Here is a 19,232-nt window from a genome sequence, read left to right on the forward strand (position 1 = left end):
TGTTACTGGTATACTGGGCTCAGAAAGAAGGCCCCTCCCATGAAGCAGAAAAGAATGAAACAAAAGTCCTATCTCCCCAACTCAAGTTGTTCATCCTTCGTTTCTGAAGAGGACCAATGATATCACAGGACAATGTCTTGACTTATGAGTGAATTAGATTTAAATGAGTCAGAGTTGTACAAAGTCATCAGCCTCACTCTGTCTTCCAGAGTCATCAAAGTCCAGTGGAAAGACAAAAGTTGGGAGTACTGGTGATGGCCCAAGATACAGTAGATGACCTGGGCATCTTCGATTTCCAGTCAAGCTCTAAGCCCTCCCACAATGTCTGCTTTAGCTGCCTTTGCGGCCATTGGAACAAATTGTTCTCAATCCCCCATTCCACAGGGGTGGGAGACACTGGCAGTTTAGCCTGCCTTTCTCACTAGCATCATCAATTGCCTCTACATTTTGATAGTGTTTCAAGGTTCACAAAATTCTTTGATCACAATCACCTTGTAGCACAGGTATTCCTCCTCAGGTTATTCACACAAGGAAACTGAGGCTCCAAAGGATAAAGTGAATTTCCCACAAGTATACTGCTAGTAAGTATTGAAGCTTCGATACAAACCCTCCTCTCCTGATTCCAAGGCTTGTCTACACCACACTCTGAGTTTCTCTTAAGTGACCAAAACCTGCAGAAATGAACAAGGAGCCAAGATGATCTCTCTCCCAGAATGCACAAGAAAGGGACACTTAGTGGAAAGGGACAAGAGACACATAACCCAAGTCTACTGTAATCTCCAACAGTTCTGGGGCCCAGTTATACTGTCTTTTTCCCTCCCTCCAACTTCCTCTCTCAGTCATGGATCTCCCACATGAGGACAGCTAATTCTCCCATAGAATACTGATCAATTCCTTGAGGAAACAGAGGGAATTCCTTCTGCCACTGGGCCAGGAGAGTAGATTTAAAAGACTGTGTAACCTAAAGGTGGTCGGGTTAGGTTTGACAATAGGGTGGTAATACTAAAGGAAAATGAGAGTACACGGATCTGATCAGAATTCCTCACTAAAGCCACTATCGTGGGAACCTGAGTTTCTATCCATCCAACCCTTTGTACCAAATTCTATGTCTTCTTTTCCAAGAACAGAGCATACTTTACATCACTCTGCACTATGCCTGACCCTCTCTCAATTTGCCACAATGACTCACCTGGGAAAAGAGGGTGGGCAGATTTCCATTCACTTCTGCTGGTAGGTCTAATCTCTGCAGAAGGGGAGAAGAGGAAGAAAGATAACTAAATGAAAGCTATTTATGGAGATGGGTAGCTAGGTGGCATAGTGGGGGCAGGAAGATTCATCCTCATGAGTTCAAATCTTGCCTCAGACATGTACTGTGACCCTAAGCAAGTCATTTAACCCTGTTTGTCTCAGTTCTTTACCCATAAAATGAGCTAGAGAAGGAAATGGCAAACCATTCCAATATTTTACCAAGAAAACCCCACATGGGGTCAGGAAAAGCCAGATTCAAGGAGGGAAGGCAAATGCAAGCAAAAGGAATAAATCTAGGAGCATGGAGTCCCTTATCCTGTCCACAGGTCTCCCTCTTCTCTCCTTTCCAATGAATTCGAGAGCAAGAAAAGTCGCTCGGGTTAGCCAAGAGGAGAAATGGCAGGGGGTGGCGAGGCACTGAAGTCCATATACCCTTCATCACTAAGCATCATCTCTGGTTCGTTTAGCCCAAACCAGCTCCTCTCTACAGATCCTGTAGGGCAGTAAGCTCGCATTTACACAGCACTTTCAGGCTTACGCAGCGCCTTCCTCCCAACAGTCATCTGATGTTGATAGAACAAGTATGATCGTCCTAATTTTTCAGATCAGAAAACGGACGTTCAGAAGCTAAGGATTTGCCCAAAGTCACATAGTGTCAATGTTGGGATTCGAACCCAGGTTTTTTCTGCTTCTAATTTCAGAGCTCTTTCCATGCTGCAAGGTCTAAGTAGAGCCTGAGATGCTATCATGCTGGTGGAAGCATGATCGGTGGCACAATGGTTAGAGCTCTAGGCCTGGAGTCAGGAAAACCTAAGCTCGGAACACGAGCTGTGTGACCCTGAGCAAACTGTTTAACCTCTGCCTCAGTCTCTTTATCTGCAAAATGGGGACCATGATAGCAGCTACCCCCCAGGGCTGTTGTGAGAATCAAGTCAGATAATGTTTGTAAAGCACTTAGTAGACAGACACTTGGTAACCACCTGTCTCCTCTCTTCCTGCCGTCCCTGGCCCAGGCGAGGATTGTTGAGGAATTCCTTCCTTGCCCACCATTCCGTTAGCCCTGTCGGGTTATTTCCGCCACCAACAGTCTCCTTTCTCCAGGTCCATAAACGCGCATGTCCTACGTACCCGGCTTTGCCCGCATCCACCTCCACAGCTGAGCTCCAACAACAATGAGGACAGCAAAGACAAGGCCTATGCCGATAACGACCAACTCAACCTGCAGGGGTTCACGGGACGAGGGACTGGGTCCAGGTAGCATATCAGCTGGTAGCGCTGAAATGGAATAGAGTACGGGCCTCATCGGATAGAGGGCGCAGGCATTTTTTGAGAATAAGGAAAGCTTCGAAGGAGGAAAGCCATGGATCAATCATCTCTGTCAACTCTTTTAAACCCGTAATATCCCATCTCTGGAGCAAAAACCACACCCATTAATCAAAAGGAAAACCTCTGTCCTGGAATCCATACCTGTCCTCTCCAAGATCCCCTTCCAAGATGCCAAGTATCTCTGGAGCTGAATAGAACAGTATTCCTCCTCACGGACCTCAGGGAATTTCATTTGGAACCGGTCCTCCCATTTTTCCTTAATTTTCTTAGCCACTGGATGGGCTGCAGTCCAGCTGAGTGTCTCTCGGTGGAAGGTGAGGAAGTCTTGCCCATCAAATCGGAACCTCCAGAACCCTCTGGTGCTATTGTTCCCCTGGAGCTCACACCCCAATGTGGCCTGAAGGGTATGAGAGCCTGAAACCACCCACCCCTAGGATAAATAAGTACTGCCCATCTTTTTGTTGCTTGGTGTTCAATTAGGGCACAGCCTTCTCCCCGCTCCCCTAACCCACACATATAGGTTATGAGGGAACTTAGGCTGGATCCTTTTGAGATTCCAAAATAAGGAGACTCCCTGGGAAAGGGAGAGGGGAAGGTCTGTCATGGCCCAATAGGCCCATGGTCCCATCCCCCCTAGTCCCCATCTCCCATAGCTTTCACCACCACCCTTCCCATACTCCTGTCCTTCACACTCACCATCATTGCTGTCACTCTGGTTGTTCTGGGTCAGAATGTCTTGAAGGGTCACTCTCAGCTCTTTCCCCCTCTCCTCAAGGTCCCGGGTCACCCTTTCCCAGACGTTCCTCCCTTCCTTTGTGTCATTCCATGGTTTTTGCAGCTCTGCCCTTCTACTTTCCCCATCATAGTGAAGGAAGAGTTGGTCATTTATATAGCCAAGGGCCATGTAGAGAGGTTCCCTGGGTTCTGGCTGGGACACAAGGATGAGATCATATTGAAGAGAGGCAGGCCCTAGGAGATAAAAAGACATAAATAAGCACCAGCATTTCCCTCCAGTAACTCACATTCCTTCCCACTTCTGATTGACTCTGTCCTCTCTCTCTTCCCAAATTCATCCATATTTTCAGCCTAGTTGGATTCTAGTGGAGGATGGGTACTGGACCTGTGATTTCATCAGTGTAAGGAGAGGACACTCCTTCTAGCATCTTCTATGCAATTTATGATCTAGTCTTTGAGTTTCATGGAGCACTGAGAGGTGCTTGGAGCATTAGAAGTACCAGAATTTAAGAATACCTCTGCTTTCAACAGACATAGTGAACCTTTTTTTTATCCATAAGGTGCGCGCGCGCGCGCACACACACACACACACACACACACAAGATAGTAGGATGAAAATTTTTGTTTCAAAGGAAATTTTTGTGTGTGTTATGTTGAGACCTTGGTCTTTCAACTGTTATGTGACTTGCCCAGGCAATATGTGTGAGAGGTAGGATTTTTAACTTATGGCTTCCTGGCCAGTTCTCTATCATACTGCCTCTGAGGAGCCTCGTGGGGATAACAGATATTTTCTTAATACTTTTTAGGGTAGGTATCTAGGTAGTACAGTGGACAGTGCACAGGGCCTGGAGTCAGGAATACCCAAGTTCAAATCTAGTCTCAGATATTTACTAGCTAGCTGTGTGACATTGGGCAAGTCACTTACCTCTGTTTGCCTCGGTTTTCTCACCTGTAAAATGAGCTGGAGAAGGAAATGGCAAACCACTCCAGTATCTTTGCCAAGAAAACCCCAAATGGACTCGTGAAGAATTGGACATGACTCAACAAAATACTTTTTCTTAAAAAGAGTAACCATGTTATCAGTGTGGATACTTTCTAAATAGATGTAAAGTGACCAGCCTTTAACTTTTAGAAGATGGTCTCCCTGAGCTGCCATTTCTAAAAAAATAAAAATTGTCACCTGCTAATGACTTTAAAGCTTCCTTTTAGTCTCCAGCTCCTTCAGCCCTATCACATAGCCCTGCCTTTCCTTCCTGCCTTCTGTGTGAGAGACCTGGGTTTGAACACTAGCTTGTGTGGAGGAACACTGCTTTATTCAGGTCTAGAGACGCCTGGTAGTCCTGGAAATAGAGCACTGGGCATGGAATCTGTAAGTTTCGAGTTCAAATATGACCTTGACAGGGTTAGGAGACCTGGACCCCTAAAGGAAAAGACTATGTCTCTGAAAGCAAGCCAGTCCCAGAACCTTCCCATACATTTCCAGCTGCTCAGATCACCAGAAATCCCTAAGGTGCACGGCCCACTCCAGCCCACCTTGATCACTGATTAGCTTACTTGATAGTCCTTAATCCCATCTGGACCCTTTTTACTGTTTCGACCCCACACTGTTTACCACTCCTTAATCTCATTAAGATCTTTTCACTGACTCCTTTTCCTTTTCCTTTTTTTTTTTTTTTGAGGGGGGAAGGCAGGGCAATTGGGGTTAAGTAACTTGCCCAAGGTCACACAGCTAGTAAGTGTGTGAAGTGTCTGAGGCCTTCTTTTCTTTGTGTATAAAGCTGCAGATTCCCTAAGAATCTTGCCTGCTCCCACTGGTGTTACAATCAACCTCACATCTTTGAATGTGAAGGCTTGGGTGTTCAGAGTCTTTCCAGGCAGATTTGGCCTCTACCCTCACACTTTGGGCTTCCCAGCAACCCCAACCTGCATCAGCTTTAGACGGTTACTAGCTGTGTGGTCCCAGGCAGATTACATTCTTAACTGTATAATGGGGATAATAAATAGCATTTTTCTCCCAGGGTTGTTGTCAGGATCAAATGTGTATATGGGACCTAGCACACATTAGGCACTATAAAATGTTTATTCCCTTCTCTCTTTTTCTCTGGAAATACCAGACATGCTTGGAGAGGAAAGCCACCTCTCGGAATCTGTTTGAACTTGTCCTAGCCTATCTAGTCTTGACCATAGACACAAAATATGTCTCCTCCCTAGCTTAGACTATATGCATGTTTGTAATGTTTTTCTTGCTTCCTTATTGGGGGGTGGGGTGGGGTGAGAGGAAAAGAAGGCAGATCACTTGAAAATAAAATACAATTTAATTTTTAAAATACCTTTCTAGCTTCATAGAACCTACTTGAGCATAAATGGCAGTCTGGCCACACTCACCATGCCTCCATGCACATTCTGCCACACACCAAGCCCCGAGTCCCACCACTCCAAGCCCAACAACCATTTTCTGTTAGCCATACTCAGTAGCACTACTCCCTAGCTTAAAAGAGAGGGAGGGAGGGAGGGAGAGAGAGAGAGACAGAGACAGAGACAGAGACAGAGAGAGAGAGAGACAGAGAGAGAGAGAGACAGAGAGGGAGAGAGAATGCACCTCTCTCTCTTTGCTGGGGTGGGGGGTAGGTAGGGGATGAATGCTGAACATTCCATATACAATCAGCTACCATCAACGCATAGGTTAGTTTTGCTGAACTTCTCCCCACTTCTCTTTATTTTTTGTTCTTTTTAAAAAAATTAATTATTTTGAACTTAAACAGTAAAACTTAAATACACAATAAGAAAATAAAAAGAAACATTATGAACATAAATATTAAAACTTAAATACTAAATAAGAAAAGAAAAAAGCACTGCCATGCTCATAGCAGAGCATAAGAGAGGATTCAAACTATACAGCAATAAGTTATTTTTCATTCTTTTTAAGTAGGGATGGCAATCTGGAGTGAGGAAGAGGAGATATATTTTTGAAAATGGAGGTGATATTAAAAACAAAAGACATCAATAAAAATTTAAATTAAACAAACAAAAAGAAACCTTGGTTAGAATAATGCAGGAGAGTAGGACCTAGAAAGAGGAATAGATATTAAGAGCCACTAAAAATAAATTTTAAAACTTCTATGAAAAATTTGACAAATAAGGTTTTGTTGCCAAGAATATGTGCTTATATATAAAATATAGCAACTTCCCCCACATTAGTTATCATTGTATTTCTTTTTTTTTTTAAGAAATATTTTTATCTTAACACTGTAAAACCCTAGGAGCATTTTATTAAGTGTCAGTTACTGCACTATGCTTTATAAATATTACCTCATTTGGTCCTTATACAAAACACAATCCTAGGAAGTAGGGACCACTTATTATCTCCTTTTTACAGATGGGGAAATTGAGGCAAGGGTTTGTTATACCAGAAGCGAGTGAGACACGCCACAGAGTTTAAGTTTTGAATGGAGAAGTTTATTAGCCAGTGGTCATCCGGGGAAAATTCCCAAAGCAAATGACCATGTTTAAACCGAGAGGGTGGTTTATATAGACAATACAGGATTCAGTGCTTAATTATCTCTTAAAGTTTACATATGTTACTTTGCAGACTCAGCAAGCCTGTGTTATTTCACTTTTTATGACCATGATACGTTAGAGGAACCTCCTGAATAGATTGTAAATACAACATATCAGATAGTTGACAAAGTGTCAATTGGAATTACAACCCAGGATCTCTGTGTCCAGTTTGCCATACATCCCACAACATGACTCATGAGATAAGAGCTAGGAACAGTCACATGATTCACAAGAATATCTGGGGCTGAGGCTTTCATCCTTCAAGGCCATAGGCAGACTGAGGGATGCTCCAGCTGGGTTTGTTGAGACGAGAGATAGAGTCGTCTCTCAGCCCACTCAGTTAGACGAAGGAAGATCGTTAGGCTTTCCTGGTAATTAGCTTACATTCCTTGGAAATGTCCTAGGGGCCCAGGACACTCTTATGCAGACTGGGGTTTGCCGTTAGGGGCTGGGGGCGGGGCTTTTCTAGGGTTTGCCGTTAGGGGCTGGGGGCGGGGCTTTTCTAGCAATAGCCGGCTACTCAGGTATCACAGGTTAAGTGACTTGCCTAGAGTCACTCCTTAATTGAATTAGAAATTAGGCCTAGAGGTCACACAGCTAGTAAATGTCTAAGGCTGGATTTGAATTCAGATCTTCTAGCTGACTCCCAGCCCAGGGCTGTAACTGTGGCATCCTTTTTCTTTTTCTTTTTTGGCATGACCATCCGTATTCTCACCTCCTCAATTAAAAACAAGAAAACCCTGTAACAGATAAGTGTGGTCAAGCCAAACCAACCCAAACAGTGGCTGTGCCCAAAGGCATATGTATGTCTTCCTTCTCACTTTGATTCTATCCCGTCTGTCCAGAGGCTATTTCATCCTAGCTCGTGTGAGGTGTGACCAGTCCTGGCCTTGACCAGATTTCTAAGGCCTGCTAAAGTTGTTTTTCTCTATTTCAGCAACTATAGGTTTCTACCACAAACCAAAAGACTTCCCTTAGGGATGCTAGGCAGTGCAGGAATCAGGGTAGACCTGAGTTCAAATCTGGCCTTAGACATTTCCCTATCAGCACTATACTGGGTAAATCACCTAAGCTTTGTCAGCCTCAGTTTCCTAAACCGTAAAATGGGAATCATGACAGCATCTACCTCCCAGGATTACAGTGAGATAATGTGTCACCTAGTAGGCAATTAATAAATGTTTATTTTCTTCCTTCGCAGGCTGTGTTCCAAATAGTCTTCTCTATGGCTTGCAAAACCCTCTGGCAACAACCCCCACTGCCCCACCCCCATCCCCCAAAAAAAGAAAGAAAAGAAAAGCCCAAAAGCACCCAGAGTCACTTTTTGAAATTCGGTTTCACAACTATTGAAAGCTCCCTGACAACCTTCCCCCTGGAATGTCACACCTGTTCGAGGTAACAAAGAAACCTTGGAAATAATTTCCATGACAGTCAGGAAATGTGAATCCAGATTCTACAGGCAATCTAGAGGGAAGAAAGCTCCTGACACACACACACACACACACACACACACACACACACACCCCTCTCCCTGCTACAAACACACTTTTTTGTTTGTGGGTTTTTTTTTTTTTGCTTTTTTGGCAGAGCAATTAGGGTTAAGTGACTTGCCCAAGGTCACACAGCTAGTAAATGTGTCAAGTATCTGAGGCTGAATTTGAACTCAGGTCCTCCTGACTCCAGGGCCGTTGCTCTACTCACTGAGCCACCTAGCTGCCCCAAAACACACTTTTTTCTTTTTTAAATTGCCATTTATCTTATTCTTATATTCCCTATGATCAGAGAAACACACAACCCAGTGGCTAGTGGGTTTTAAAAATCAGTCTCCATGGGCACGAAATCCTTGGGAGTAAAGGAGGATATTGTAGAATTATCCAGTAAGAACGGCAGTAAACTCAGAGGACCCTCTAATCCAACTCCTAACTAAAGCCTGAATCCTGTTGTGGGGATATGACTGGCTTACTAATATCATTCTTTCTTCAATATTGTTCTTTTTAAATTAAAAAAAAAAACCCTCAATTTTTAAGTGGCCAGAATTTGTTATAAAAAAATTTGAATTCTTACCTAAAGTTTGAAAATACAGACATCCTCAAAGTCTCCCTTTTCCTCGTTCTCCACTTTATTTAAACAGAGAAAAAAAAAACCCTCTATTTCAGAATGTGAAAATTTACTACCATGGAGCAATATCCCCATCTTGTGGCATTTAGGAACATTGCTGATACAGACTTTTATTAAGGAAAGCATTTTTCAGTTGCAGAAACGAAGGCTGACAGAGGTTAAGTAACTTGCCTAAGGTCACACAGCTAGGAAGTGTCTGAAGCTGGATTTGGACTCAGGACTTCCTGGCTCCAGACCCAGGGGGTCTACCTACTGCACCATCTAGCTGCCTCTAGACAAGAAGCAAGAAGAGCCCAGGTAGACCTGCACTAAAGAGCTCATACATTTCCCCTCTCAGTCCAGCTTGGCCACCTGAGTCCATGGAGGGTACCAACCTGTGAAGCATATATCAGAACCATCTAAGTGAGGCCTTGGAAGTGTCCCTGCTCCTAAGGAAGAAGGGTCTGTCTGCCTTTCCCCTTTCCAGGTGGCCAGACAGTGTTCAGAGACCAGGCCCATAGAGAGTGTGTACTGCTGCTTCAAGGGGAGGGGTGGGGGTGGGAAAAGGGAGGGAGCTGGATGGAGAATGATTGCCTGCTCACCTGCCTGCCTGAGGAGGTACATGCTAGCTCAGTCAGCTCTGGGAACTGACGGGGGAAGGAGAATGGTGGAGGGAATAGAAGCTTATTAGGCATGCTAGACAGCCTCGGGTCTCATATTTCCTTCATGTGCCATGATGGATTATCTTGCTCATGGCGTTATGGAGACCTCTGGCCTAGATGATCTACAAAGACCCCTCTTAGCACTAAAATCCTGCCCTTCTGTATAAAGCCTATACTGAAGACTCAGGACTAACATGCTGTGGATCTAAAAGATCAGACCTTAACCACATGAGAGACACCGGAAAAATAAACAGAAAAACTCCTCCTTACAGAAAAACAAGGGAACCAACCAAGGGAATCAACCAACCGACCAGATGCAAAGTAGGAACTAGGTAAGGAGGTGTTTGAGGAGGGCCTTGCAGAACATTAAATGCCAATAATAAAAGATAAGTGATGAACACTGCATGAAAGATTTGTCCAAGAGTGACAAATGCCCTGAATTTTGCAGCAAACTGAATTCTTTGTCTTTCAGTGGGAAGTCATCCATATTCTTTCTTCTAGATTCTTCCATCTTCCTCTCAGGACCCCCCCATCTTTTCCTAAAATAGAAACCAGTGTAGCCTGGGTGTGACTACAACCCAAATACAATGGCAGTATAGCTCAAGGATGTGGCATCTAAATTGACATGACATTTATATCCTTTTCCTCCTGCTTTTCTTCCTTCTCCTCCTCTTCTCTCTTTCTCTCCCCTTGCCCTTCCCTTCTTCTCTCCTCTCCTCCTCTCACTTCTCTGTCCTCTTTTTCTGTTCTGTCTCTGGCCTCTGGCCTGTCTTTCTCTTCTCTCTCTCCCTCTGGGTTAGCTTACTCACTCCAACCCACCCTCGCTTTGGCAGGTCTGGGGTTGGGGAAAGGGCAAGTCCCAGGCTGCTACTTTCAGGATCCTAGGGGTAATCCTGGTAGAGGTGGGGGGCAGGGGATGTACTCCTACTACTAGTCATCACCCTGAGCCCCCACTACTGAAACTCTCTTGACTCATGCAGGTGGGTATCTTCCCTGTAACTTGGAAAGTGGTGTGGAGCACTGAGAGATTAAGCCCAAGATGACCCCGCCAGTCTGTGTCAAGGGCAGGACTTGAACTCAGGTCTTCCAGGCCTCAGGGCCAGCTCTCTGTCAGCTGACATGCTGCCTCTCTATCTCAGTGATAACCTTCAAAACCCCAGGAAAGAATCTTATGTAAATAAGCTGATTAAAACAAACAATGCATTGATAGCAGCCCTAGTTTCTCTCCTCACTGGGACATGTCCCGTATGTATCTCCAACTCAACATGTTCAAAACAGAAATCACCATCACCATCATCATCATCATCCTCACAACACACACACACACACACACACACACACACACACCCCTAAAGCCCTGCCCTCTTCTGAACTCCTTTATTACTGTCAAATAAGCCTGCTGTCCTTCCAGTCACCCAAGTTTACAACCTGATAATCTTTTTTTTTTCTGTGAATGTCTGTAACTTGTATTACTCATTCACATTTATCTGTCTGTAAGCAAACAAAGCTTCATTACAGTATCAATATGTAAACAGGGAAGCAAATGGATGAGATAAATGTTAAGGGTCTTAAGTTCATTCTACTTCTCCCCTTCGTGTTACACCATTAATAATAAATATGGGATCTCAGCAGTGCTTTCTACCCTGTGTACAAGTGAAAGCCAGTTTTTGGATTTATACCTTCTTTGCAACATTAGTTTCCACTAAGGTCCTACCCTGATACCTCATTGCAACATGGAAGTGACTGGATTCTTGAAAGTTTCCATTTGTAAAGTTTTAAGAACTTATCTCTCTCTATGATTATCTTATACTCTGGTACCATGATACTCTTCCAGCAACGCATGCTGGCCATAATGTGTCAAAAGAAAGCCATTATGACAGGGCTAGTCTAACTGATCAACCAATCACTGAACATTTATTAAGTACCTACCCTGACATAGATGCTCAGGACACAAATGCAAAATGAAGCATTCCCTGCCATCAAGGAGGTGACATTTCTGCCTAGCTGCACTGATGCCATTCTTGGTAGTTACTTTCTTGCTCATCTCATCTCTCCAATTAGTTTGGTAAATCTTGTTGTTGTTTTTTCCATAACATCTCTAGTATTTACACCCTTCTCTCCACATAGCCAATCTATTGTGAAATCTTGGCATTTTTATTTTCACATCTCTTATATATGTCCCCTTCTCTCCACTCCCCCTGGCAGCACCTTGGTTCAGGCTCTCATCACCTCTCACCTAGACCATTGCAATAGCTTACTAATGAGTCTCCCTACTTCCAGTCTCTCCCCACCAATCCATCCTCCACTTTGCTGCAAGAGTGATTTTCCTAAAGCGTCCATCTCCCCATGTCACTACCCTGCTCAGTAAACTCTATTCGCTACCTACCTCCAGGATATATAGAAATATAAAATCAATCTTCCATTTGGCATTTCAAGCTCTTACAACCTGACCCCTTTCTACTTTTCCAACATACACCCTCCATGTACTCCATGATCCGGTCATTCTATACCACTTGCTGCTCTCTGTGTCTAGAATGTTCTCCCTCTCAACCCCTGACTCTTAGTATCCTGGTCTTCCTTTAAATTCTGGGCTTAAGCATCACCTCCTCCAGGAGGCCTTTCTTGTCTCCTTAGCTGTAAATGGTCTTCCCATTACGGTTATCTTTCTTCTGTTTTTTGTCATGTATAGTTTGATTTATATAAGTCATCTCCTCTGTTAGATTGTGAGAGCAGGGACAATTTTTTTTCTTTGTTTTTTCTTTGCTTTCTTTGCTTTTTCAGTGCTTAGCACAATGTCTGGATAATATTGTGTTTAATAAATGCATGTTGATTGGCCATATAAAAATAAATACAAAGTTATTTTCAAGGGAAAAGTACTAGCATCTGGAGATAAATCAGTAAAGGCTTGATGTAGAAAATTGTATCTGAACTGGGTTTTGAAGCAAATAAAGGATTCTAAAGAGCAGGGGTGAGTAGGGCATGTGATTCAGATGTAAGGCACAGCCAGCACAAAAGCAGAGGAGGGAGATGGAATGTCCTGTGTGAGAAACCTTCTTGGCCACTTTGGCTGGAACACCAAATATGGGAAATGCAAAAATATATGATGAGGATTTTTCTGTCTCATTCTCCTCTTGGGGGTTGGGGGAAGTAGATTATTTCATTATGCTCTTATGAGTAAACCTCTCCTGGTTTCTTTCTAAGATGTTGACTTCACTTTGGGTTCCAACCACATCCTATTGGCTCATTGCATTGCAAAAGTTTGTGCAAATATTCTTAGAATGCTTTCATGCCATCGTGCCAGAACGTGGGTGGAAATAGGATTAGGCTGACCCATGGGAGCTAAGCAAAAATGACATTCTGGGTGTTATCCCCCACTGTGAGGAAGACAGGGTCTGAAGAACCCAAGGTCGAGTCAGTGACTGAGGATTCTAAGGTGTCCACTATAATGGTAGGAATCTAACAGGTCAAGTGAAATAACATCTTGGCCACCAGCGAACAGAATGAAGGAACCATGGGGCACAGAACTTTCCCCATGACTGCCAGGAACATCTCCAAGATATCAGGCCGTAGGGTAAACAATCTATGGGCTTGCATACGCACCTCTTCCAACTTACTAAAAAAAGGTAAGCAAATGAGGCTGATTCCAGAACTAGAAGTAGGCAGATAGCTGCCTAGGGAACAATATGCAGAGATTTTTACCACATAGTGAGACATGAGGAAGGATGGGTTTAAATATGACTCATATATGCAAAGAGATCTTAGCTCTCACCCATGCAGATGTAGGTCACAACCTACCCATGTGACTCCTGCCCATATTTTCCTACCAGTTTACTACAGGGTCCTCTCAGTGTGCTGGGGGCCTTCCTCATTTTTTCCCAAGATACAAAGGATACTAGAGGGCCGCCCAGGCTGAATGAATGAGTGATGCATTTGTTCAGCACTTACTATGTATGGAGCATTGTGCCAAGCACTGGGGCTACAAAGAGAAAGGCCAGACAGTCCCTGCTCTCAAGGAGCTCACATTCTAAAAGGGGAGACAACAGGTAGCGAAGGTTTCAGCTGCAAGTCAGATGGAAAGACACCAAGGTTCTTTGGGGACAACACCAAAGTAGATGTTAATGCTTCTTCCTTAATGTCACCTCCACTGATAAAAGCATACTGGTTTCTGACATGGAACCCTTTGGCAGTGCCAGGGGTTTTGGTGGCAAGAATCTTCCTTTCTGGGCCTTCAATAGCTGTGGCTGCAGCACTCGATGGAGCCAGGTGGCATCTCCACAGAGGTTGTCTCCCAGGATGATGCCTTAGGGCCCTGGACCAGAAGCATTGCTATTCCCAAGGCTGTTGGGTACAGGGTTCTGGAGTGTCTCCATCAGGGTCTAAGGGGAGATGGTGGTCAAGATGGTGGTGGTGGTTTGACCTGCCTGACCTCTTCATGCCTGCCTCTCCCTCAGTATGCCTTGAAGCTTTAGCCAGGCTGTGCAATGGTTATCCCTCACTGTAATCCTAATTCCAAAGTGGCCAGCCAAAAAAATTAAAATGTATTTATTTGTCCTTAATAAATAGAGTTTAGACTTACAAGATCTGATGCTGAGTGAGGGGGGCAGAACCAGGAGAACATTATACATGGTTACAGACACACGGCATCTGTGATAACTAACTTTGATAGATTTGGCTCTTCTCAGCAATGCAAATCCAAGACTCATGATGGAAAGAGCAGTCCACATCCAAAGAAAGAATTACAGAGTCTGAATGCAGATTGAGGCAAGCTATTTGCTCTCTCCTTTTTCTTTCTTTCTTTTTCTTTTCTTTTATTTTTTGGTTTTGTTTCTTCTTTCTCATGGTTTGTTCCATTGGTTATAATTCTTCTTTACAACTTGACTATTGTGAAAATAAGTTTAATATGAAGGTATATGTAGGACCTATATTGGATTACATGCTGTCCTAGGGGGGAAGAGGGAAGGAAAGGGAGGGGGAGAAAATTTGGAACTCAAAACCTTGTGGAATTGTGTTGTATACTAAAAATAAAAAAAAATTTAAAATACGGTTTAACATTAATTTTTGTTTTACAAATCCTATTTTAATTCCAAAAAATTTAGCCTTTCATGGCTCATGGGTAATTGTTTTCTAGTGGATCAAGTCACCTTTGCTGCAGTGGGGGCTGGATACCTTCCCTAGACAGTAATACACAGCTGGAGCACAATCACCAAAGCTTGCCTTTCACTCAAATGTCTCAATCAAAATGCTTCATTGCTCTCAGAATGTCTCCAATTCTGGTTTCTTGGGGGGATTCCCTAGGTTTCTGAAATTAAGGTGGAATAGACTAGGGACTTGAAGTGAGTAAAAGCAGTAAGAGAGTCTTCATTCTGATATATTCAGCCTCTAGTAAATAAAAGGATAGTGGAAAAGGCCAAGAAACAAGGGGCAAAATCTGAAATACCTAGGTTGGTGTAGTGGCAATTTAGATTTGAAGATCTTTCCCACCCATTAATAGGCCACGTGACTTGCTTACATCACAGGAAGCCTAAGTTACATGTGGTGGGAGGAGCTTCCTGACAGAGAGAGAGAGAGAGAGAGAGCACAGTTATGACTGCTAATGGCTGCTAATGGCCGCCCTTGTGATTGTTAGAACTGAACAAGTTGACTTAGCTGTACTGTGACTTTGTTTTGGGGAGGACCCCAGCAGGGGGTCAGAGAGGTTTGGGGATGGCAAGGCTCCAGGTTGTAATATTGTGTATGGAATGTTTTACTGCTGTGATAGATTGGATAAATGGCTTGTGGGATATGGTTCTCTGGTGTCTGAATAAATGGTTTACTTCTATCTTCTCTGTGGAGAGTCTCTTATACTTTGCAATACAGAACTACACAGGCATTTTGACAATTATAATCTACATGGTTATTTTTGCCTTCCTGTTACAGTTGGCCAACAAGGATCTATTAGCAATGAATCTGGGTATAGTCTCCCTCTCATTCTGTCTCTCTTGTAAGTACCACCCCACCCAAGTTCCAGTTTATGTCAGATCTCAAGTTTCACAGTCTCCTGCTCAAGTCCCAGGTCCAAAGTTAACTACCAGAGAGTCCACCTCTTCATTTAATGTGCCAGGTATCCGGGGAGCACTCCTTTGCCTGCCTAAAGAGGGGGAAGAGTGGCAAACTAAACTAATTCAAGCTGGACATTTTCTCGCACTCCCAAGTCCAGATTGATCCTGTGCCTGGACAGTTTCAAGGGTTGACTCTAGGAGAGGAGTGATCTTGAAGTAGAACTTCATAGATGTTTTACATGTTCATTAGGTATTGTTCTCTAATTACTATGTCCTGTTTACTTGATTACTGATTCTACACTGAGGGAAAAGGTTCAATGCAGGATCCAAGCATGAATGCTTGCTTCTAACAGAGCCAATGCTAAGAACTCACTGAACTACAGCTAGTACAAGAAAGGAGATGAGGATTCACAAGAGGGCAGGACCACAGAGGGAAGCTCTAATTGGTCTATCCACCAACTTCACACCCTTTCACAACAAGCCCAGTAGTGAAAGGCTGGGGACTCTCTGGAAATCATAAAAAAATAGCACTTACTCAATACTTCCACCAACAGGGAGTGTATAAACCACGAGAGTGTGCATGGAACCGCTCTCAGTGCCTATCAATGCCACCTGACCCTTATATAATACAGTAAGGAGGGGACAAAAGGAGATGTGGAAGAAAGGCTAGGAAAATTGAGATATTGAACCCAATCTTCCATTTGGGACATTTTAATAATGTATCCTACCCCCATGTCCTCACTCTACACATCCCTTCCCTCCAATCTCCCAGCTAGAAAATTGCTCCAAGAGAGAAGAAAAGAGTTAACTGGCTTGCCTGGCTAAAGATGTACATGTGAAACCCTTTCAAGAATCTCTGCGAATAGTATCAGATACAATTGCCAGGAAGCCTGTGGACTTTGGGGAGCTCTCTAGGTCACCCCAACCTCATATCATCCCAGTCTAGCTGGGGTCAGAAAGAAGAACAGAAGTCTCCAAGACCTAAGTCCCATAGTACCTATCAGTTCCAGACAACTCGTACCCAGGCAGCTCTACCTCTGGGGGGCTTTTAGGGATAGGATATGGGATAGGAGGGGTCTTCTGCTTTTTATTTTTTTGCAACTTTGCAACTTCATATGACAGTTGCAGAATTTCTCAATTTCCTTCCAGCTCTGCTATATTCATTATTTTCCTTAGTGTACCCTACTTAGCACCTCAACCTCCAGTCCCCCTAACCCAACTGAGCACCCCGGATGATCCTAAGATCATGGTCCAGTATTCTTCAATCCGTGTTTATGTTCACAGATTTCAAAGGATGTAAAGAAGAGGCCCCTTCCCTGGATGCATGGAGAAGGTAAAGTCAGAGGAAAAAAATCACCCAGACCCTCCCTGCCCATCGCCTGAAGTTTCTTCCAGTCACCACCCCTTTCCCTCCAGTGCCTCTCCCAATAGTCCCCGTTGTAGAAAAGAAACAGCCTAGTCTCAGACTCACAAGCCTGGGTTTCCTTCCACGTTCCTAGCAGCAGCGTCAGCAACAATAACACCATGGAAAGACCGGCCTGCTGTGTCTCCCTTCTCTCCATCTCTACCTTAAGATCACCGACCAGGAATCTTCAGTCTGGGTTTCTGTTCACAGATTTCAAAAGGCATAAAGGAGAGGCCCCTTCCCTGGGTGGAAGAAGTAAAGTCGGAGGGAAAAAAAAATTAGTCTGAGTCAGACTCTTCTGGGCACTTGCCATGGAACTAAATGCCTTTTTTCCATTTGTCTTTTTGTGTTCAAGCAAAAAGAAGAAGAAAGAGAATGCAGGGGAGAGAAGAGAAACAAAAATTTGGTGAGAGTCAACTTTAAGAAACCAAGAAGGTGGATCCAGGGCAAATGGAAGGAATTCAATAATCCAATACCCGTCCTGCCAGTTTGCCCAGCCCCACCCTTCAGCCATGAGTGCCTGATGCCACTGCTGAGCTAAATGCAATTACTCCCACTTCCTTTCTTCCTTTCTGGTAAACTTCATACCATACCTTCAGCCGATTCAACTGGACCCAAACCCAGGAGAAGTAAACTACTTACTCTCTCAGAGTGTGATAGATTCTAGCCACCAACAGGATTTTGCTTTTTTTTCTCTTCAATTTCCAATATTTTCTTTCCCTTATCTTCTCTTTTGTTCATTGATATTCCTCCCTTTCTCTCTCTCCTTTTTTTCCTACACTGGCCTACTCCAGCCCACTCATTTTCCCCCAAGCTCAGCAAGGACTTTCAGCTCACGACGACCTAGGTCTAATTTTGAGAACTGATCCCAGAGTCATTTTCTCTTTTTGGTTCATTGCCCCCCACCTGGAGTTAATCTAGGAGATCCAGAATAAAGTTTAGGCATGGTTCATATCTAAAATTTTCCCAAAGTGGATTAACAGAGTTCTGACTCCCACATAATTAATGTGCAATATGAAAATTGAGTATTGGACAGACTTTAGGAAATGCCTAAGATGAAAAGAATCCTCAGGAACTCATGAACAATCAATGAACATTTATTAAATGCCAACTGTGTTCAAGGCACTGGCTAAGTGCTGAGGGCACCAAAAGAGGTAAAAGACAGCCCCTGCCCCCCAAGGAGCTTCCAATTTAATGGGGGAGATGACATGTAACCAAATATAGAAATGTCAAGAATTCAAATAGGCCATTAGACACACCACACTCCCCCGAACCAATATTCCCCATTCACCTCTCACCTCTACCATGTGAGCAATTTGCAGTAATAACATGGTGGGCCATCAAAATCCAGATCTCCCGACCCTTCATGACATGGATTTAGTCTTTGGGCTTCAGGCAATCATCTCTGGAAAATCTTCTTTTAGAAGCAAATCTAGCTCAGAGAGACTGGGGCTGATTCTCAAACATGAGGTTGCGCCTTAAGGCTCCCAGGGCAATTTAACTTCTTGGCAGCAGTTTTGTGAATAAGTCTGGAAGGCAGCCTTCCAAATGGCTCAGGAAAAGGAAGCTGCTAGCATTCCTCCTCCCACATCTGGGACGCCTTTCTTACAAGGGGAGATAGAACCTTCCTCAGTCTCTGGAATCTCAGGTTGTGCTTCCTTTTATCAAGCTTTATATAAGCAGCTATGCGGTACAATGCATAGACTCATCTTCCAGAGTTCAGATCCAGCTCCAGACACTTACTAGCTGAATGACTCTGGACAAGTCACTTAACCCTGTCTGCCTCTGTTCCTCATTTGTAAAATGAGCTGGAGAGAAGGAAATAGCAAACCACTCCCGGATCTTTGCCAAGAAAACACCAAATGGGGTCATGAAGAGTCAGAAATGACTGAACAAGTCTTCTGGGACACAATGTTCAAACCAAACTGTACTCCTGAGTGTTCTTCAGTCTTTCCCTGCACTCTCCCACCTCTGGGCGCTGTTGCCTGGAATGCACTCCTCTCTCTCCATCCAATTCAAGGGCTACCTCCTCCCCTAATAAAAGCTCCTCCCAACCCCCAGCTAAAAATAATCTCTCTGTCTTTTGCTTTTCTGTTATAAGCATAAAGCCTTATCTTGTTCTTTCCGGAAAAGTTGCTTGTTTACATTTCTTTCACTTTATTAACT

The 19,232-nt window shown here is 43.8% G+C and overlaps 1 protein-coding gene across 1 annotated transcript; it reads right to left on the reverse strand.

Annotated features, from left to right (window-relative positions):
* Positions 1-203: 203 nt before the first annotated feature.
* LOC118858240 (zinc-alpha-2-glycoprotein-like) lies at positions 204-18,508 on the reverse strand. Its single transcript, XM_036768725.1, has 7 exons — positions 18,365-18,508; positions 17,133-17,308; positions 3,271-3,543; positions 2,716-2,988; positions 2,377-2,523; positions 1,190-1,243; positions 204-671 (listed from the first exon to the last, which is right to left on the reverse strand). Exons 2-7 carry the CDS (start codon positions 17,221-17,223, stop codon positions 634-636), a joined length of 876 nt encoding a protein of 291 aa, XP_036624620.1. The 5' UTR covers positions 17,224-17,308; positions 18,365-18,508; the 3' UTR covers positions 204-633.
* Between the last annotated feature and the right edge of the window lie 724 nt (positions 18,509-19,232).

The sequence above is a fragment of the Trichosurus vulpecula genome, chromosome 7, assembly GCF_011100635.1.
Source record: "Trichosurus vulpecula isolate mTriVul1 chromosome 7, mTriVul1.pri, whole genome shotgun sequence".
Taxonomy (NCBI): Eukaryota; Metazoa; Chordata; class Mammalia; order Diprotodontia; family Phalangeridae; genus Trichosurus; species Trichosurus vulpecula.

Coding starts and splice junctions, on each gene's coding strand:
- LOC118858240 (XM_036768725.1), bottom strand. CDS start 17,223: ATGGAGAGAAGGGAGACACAGCAGGCCGGTCTTTCCATGGTGTTATTG. Junction 3,544..17,132: donor GTGGAAGGAAACCCAGGCTT/GTGAGTCTGAGA, acceptor TTTATCTCCTAG/GGCCTGCCTCTCTTCAATAT. Junction 2,989..3,270: donor CCAGAGTGACAGCAATGATG/GTGAGTGTGAAG, acceptor GGGTGGTTTCAG/GCTCTCATACCCTTCAGGCC.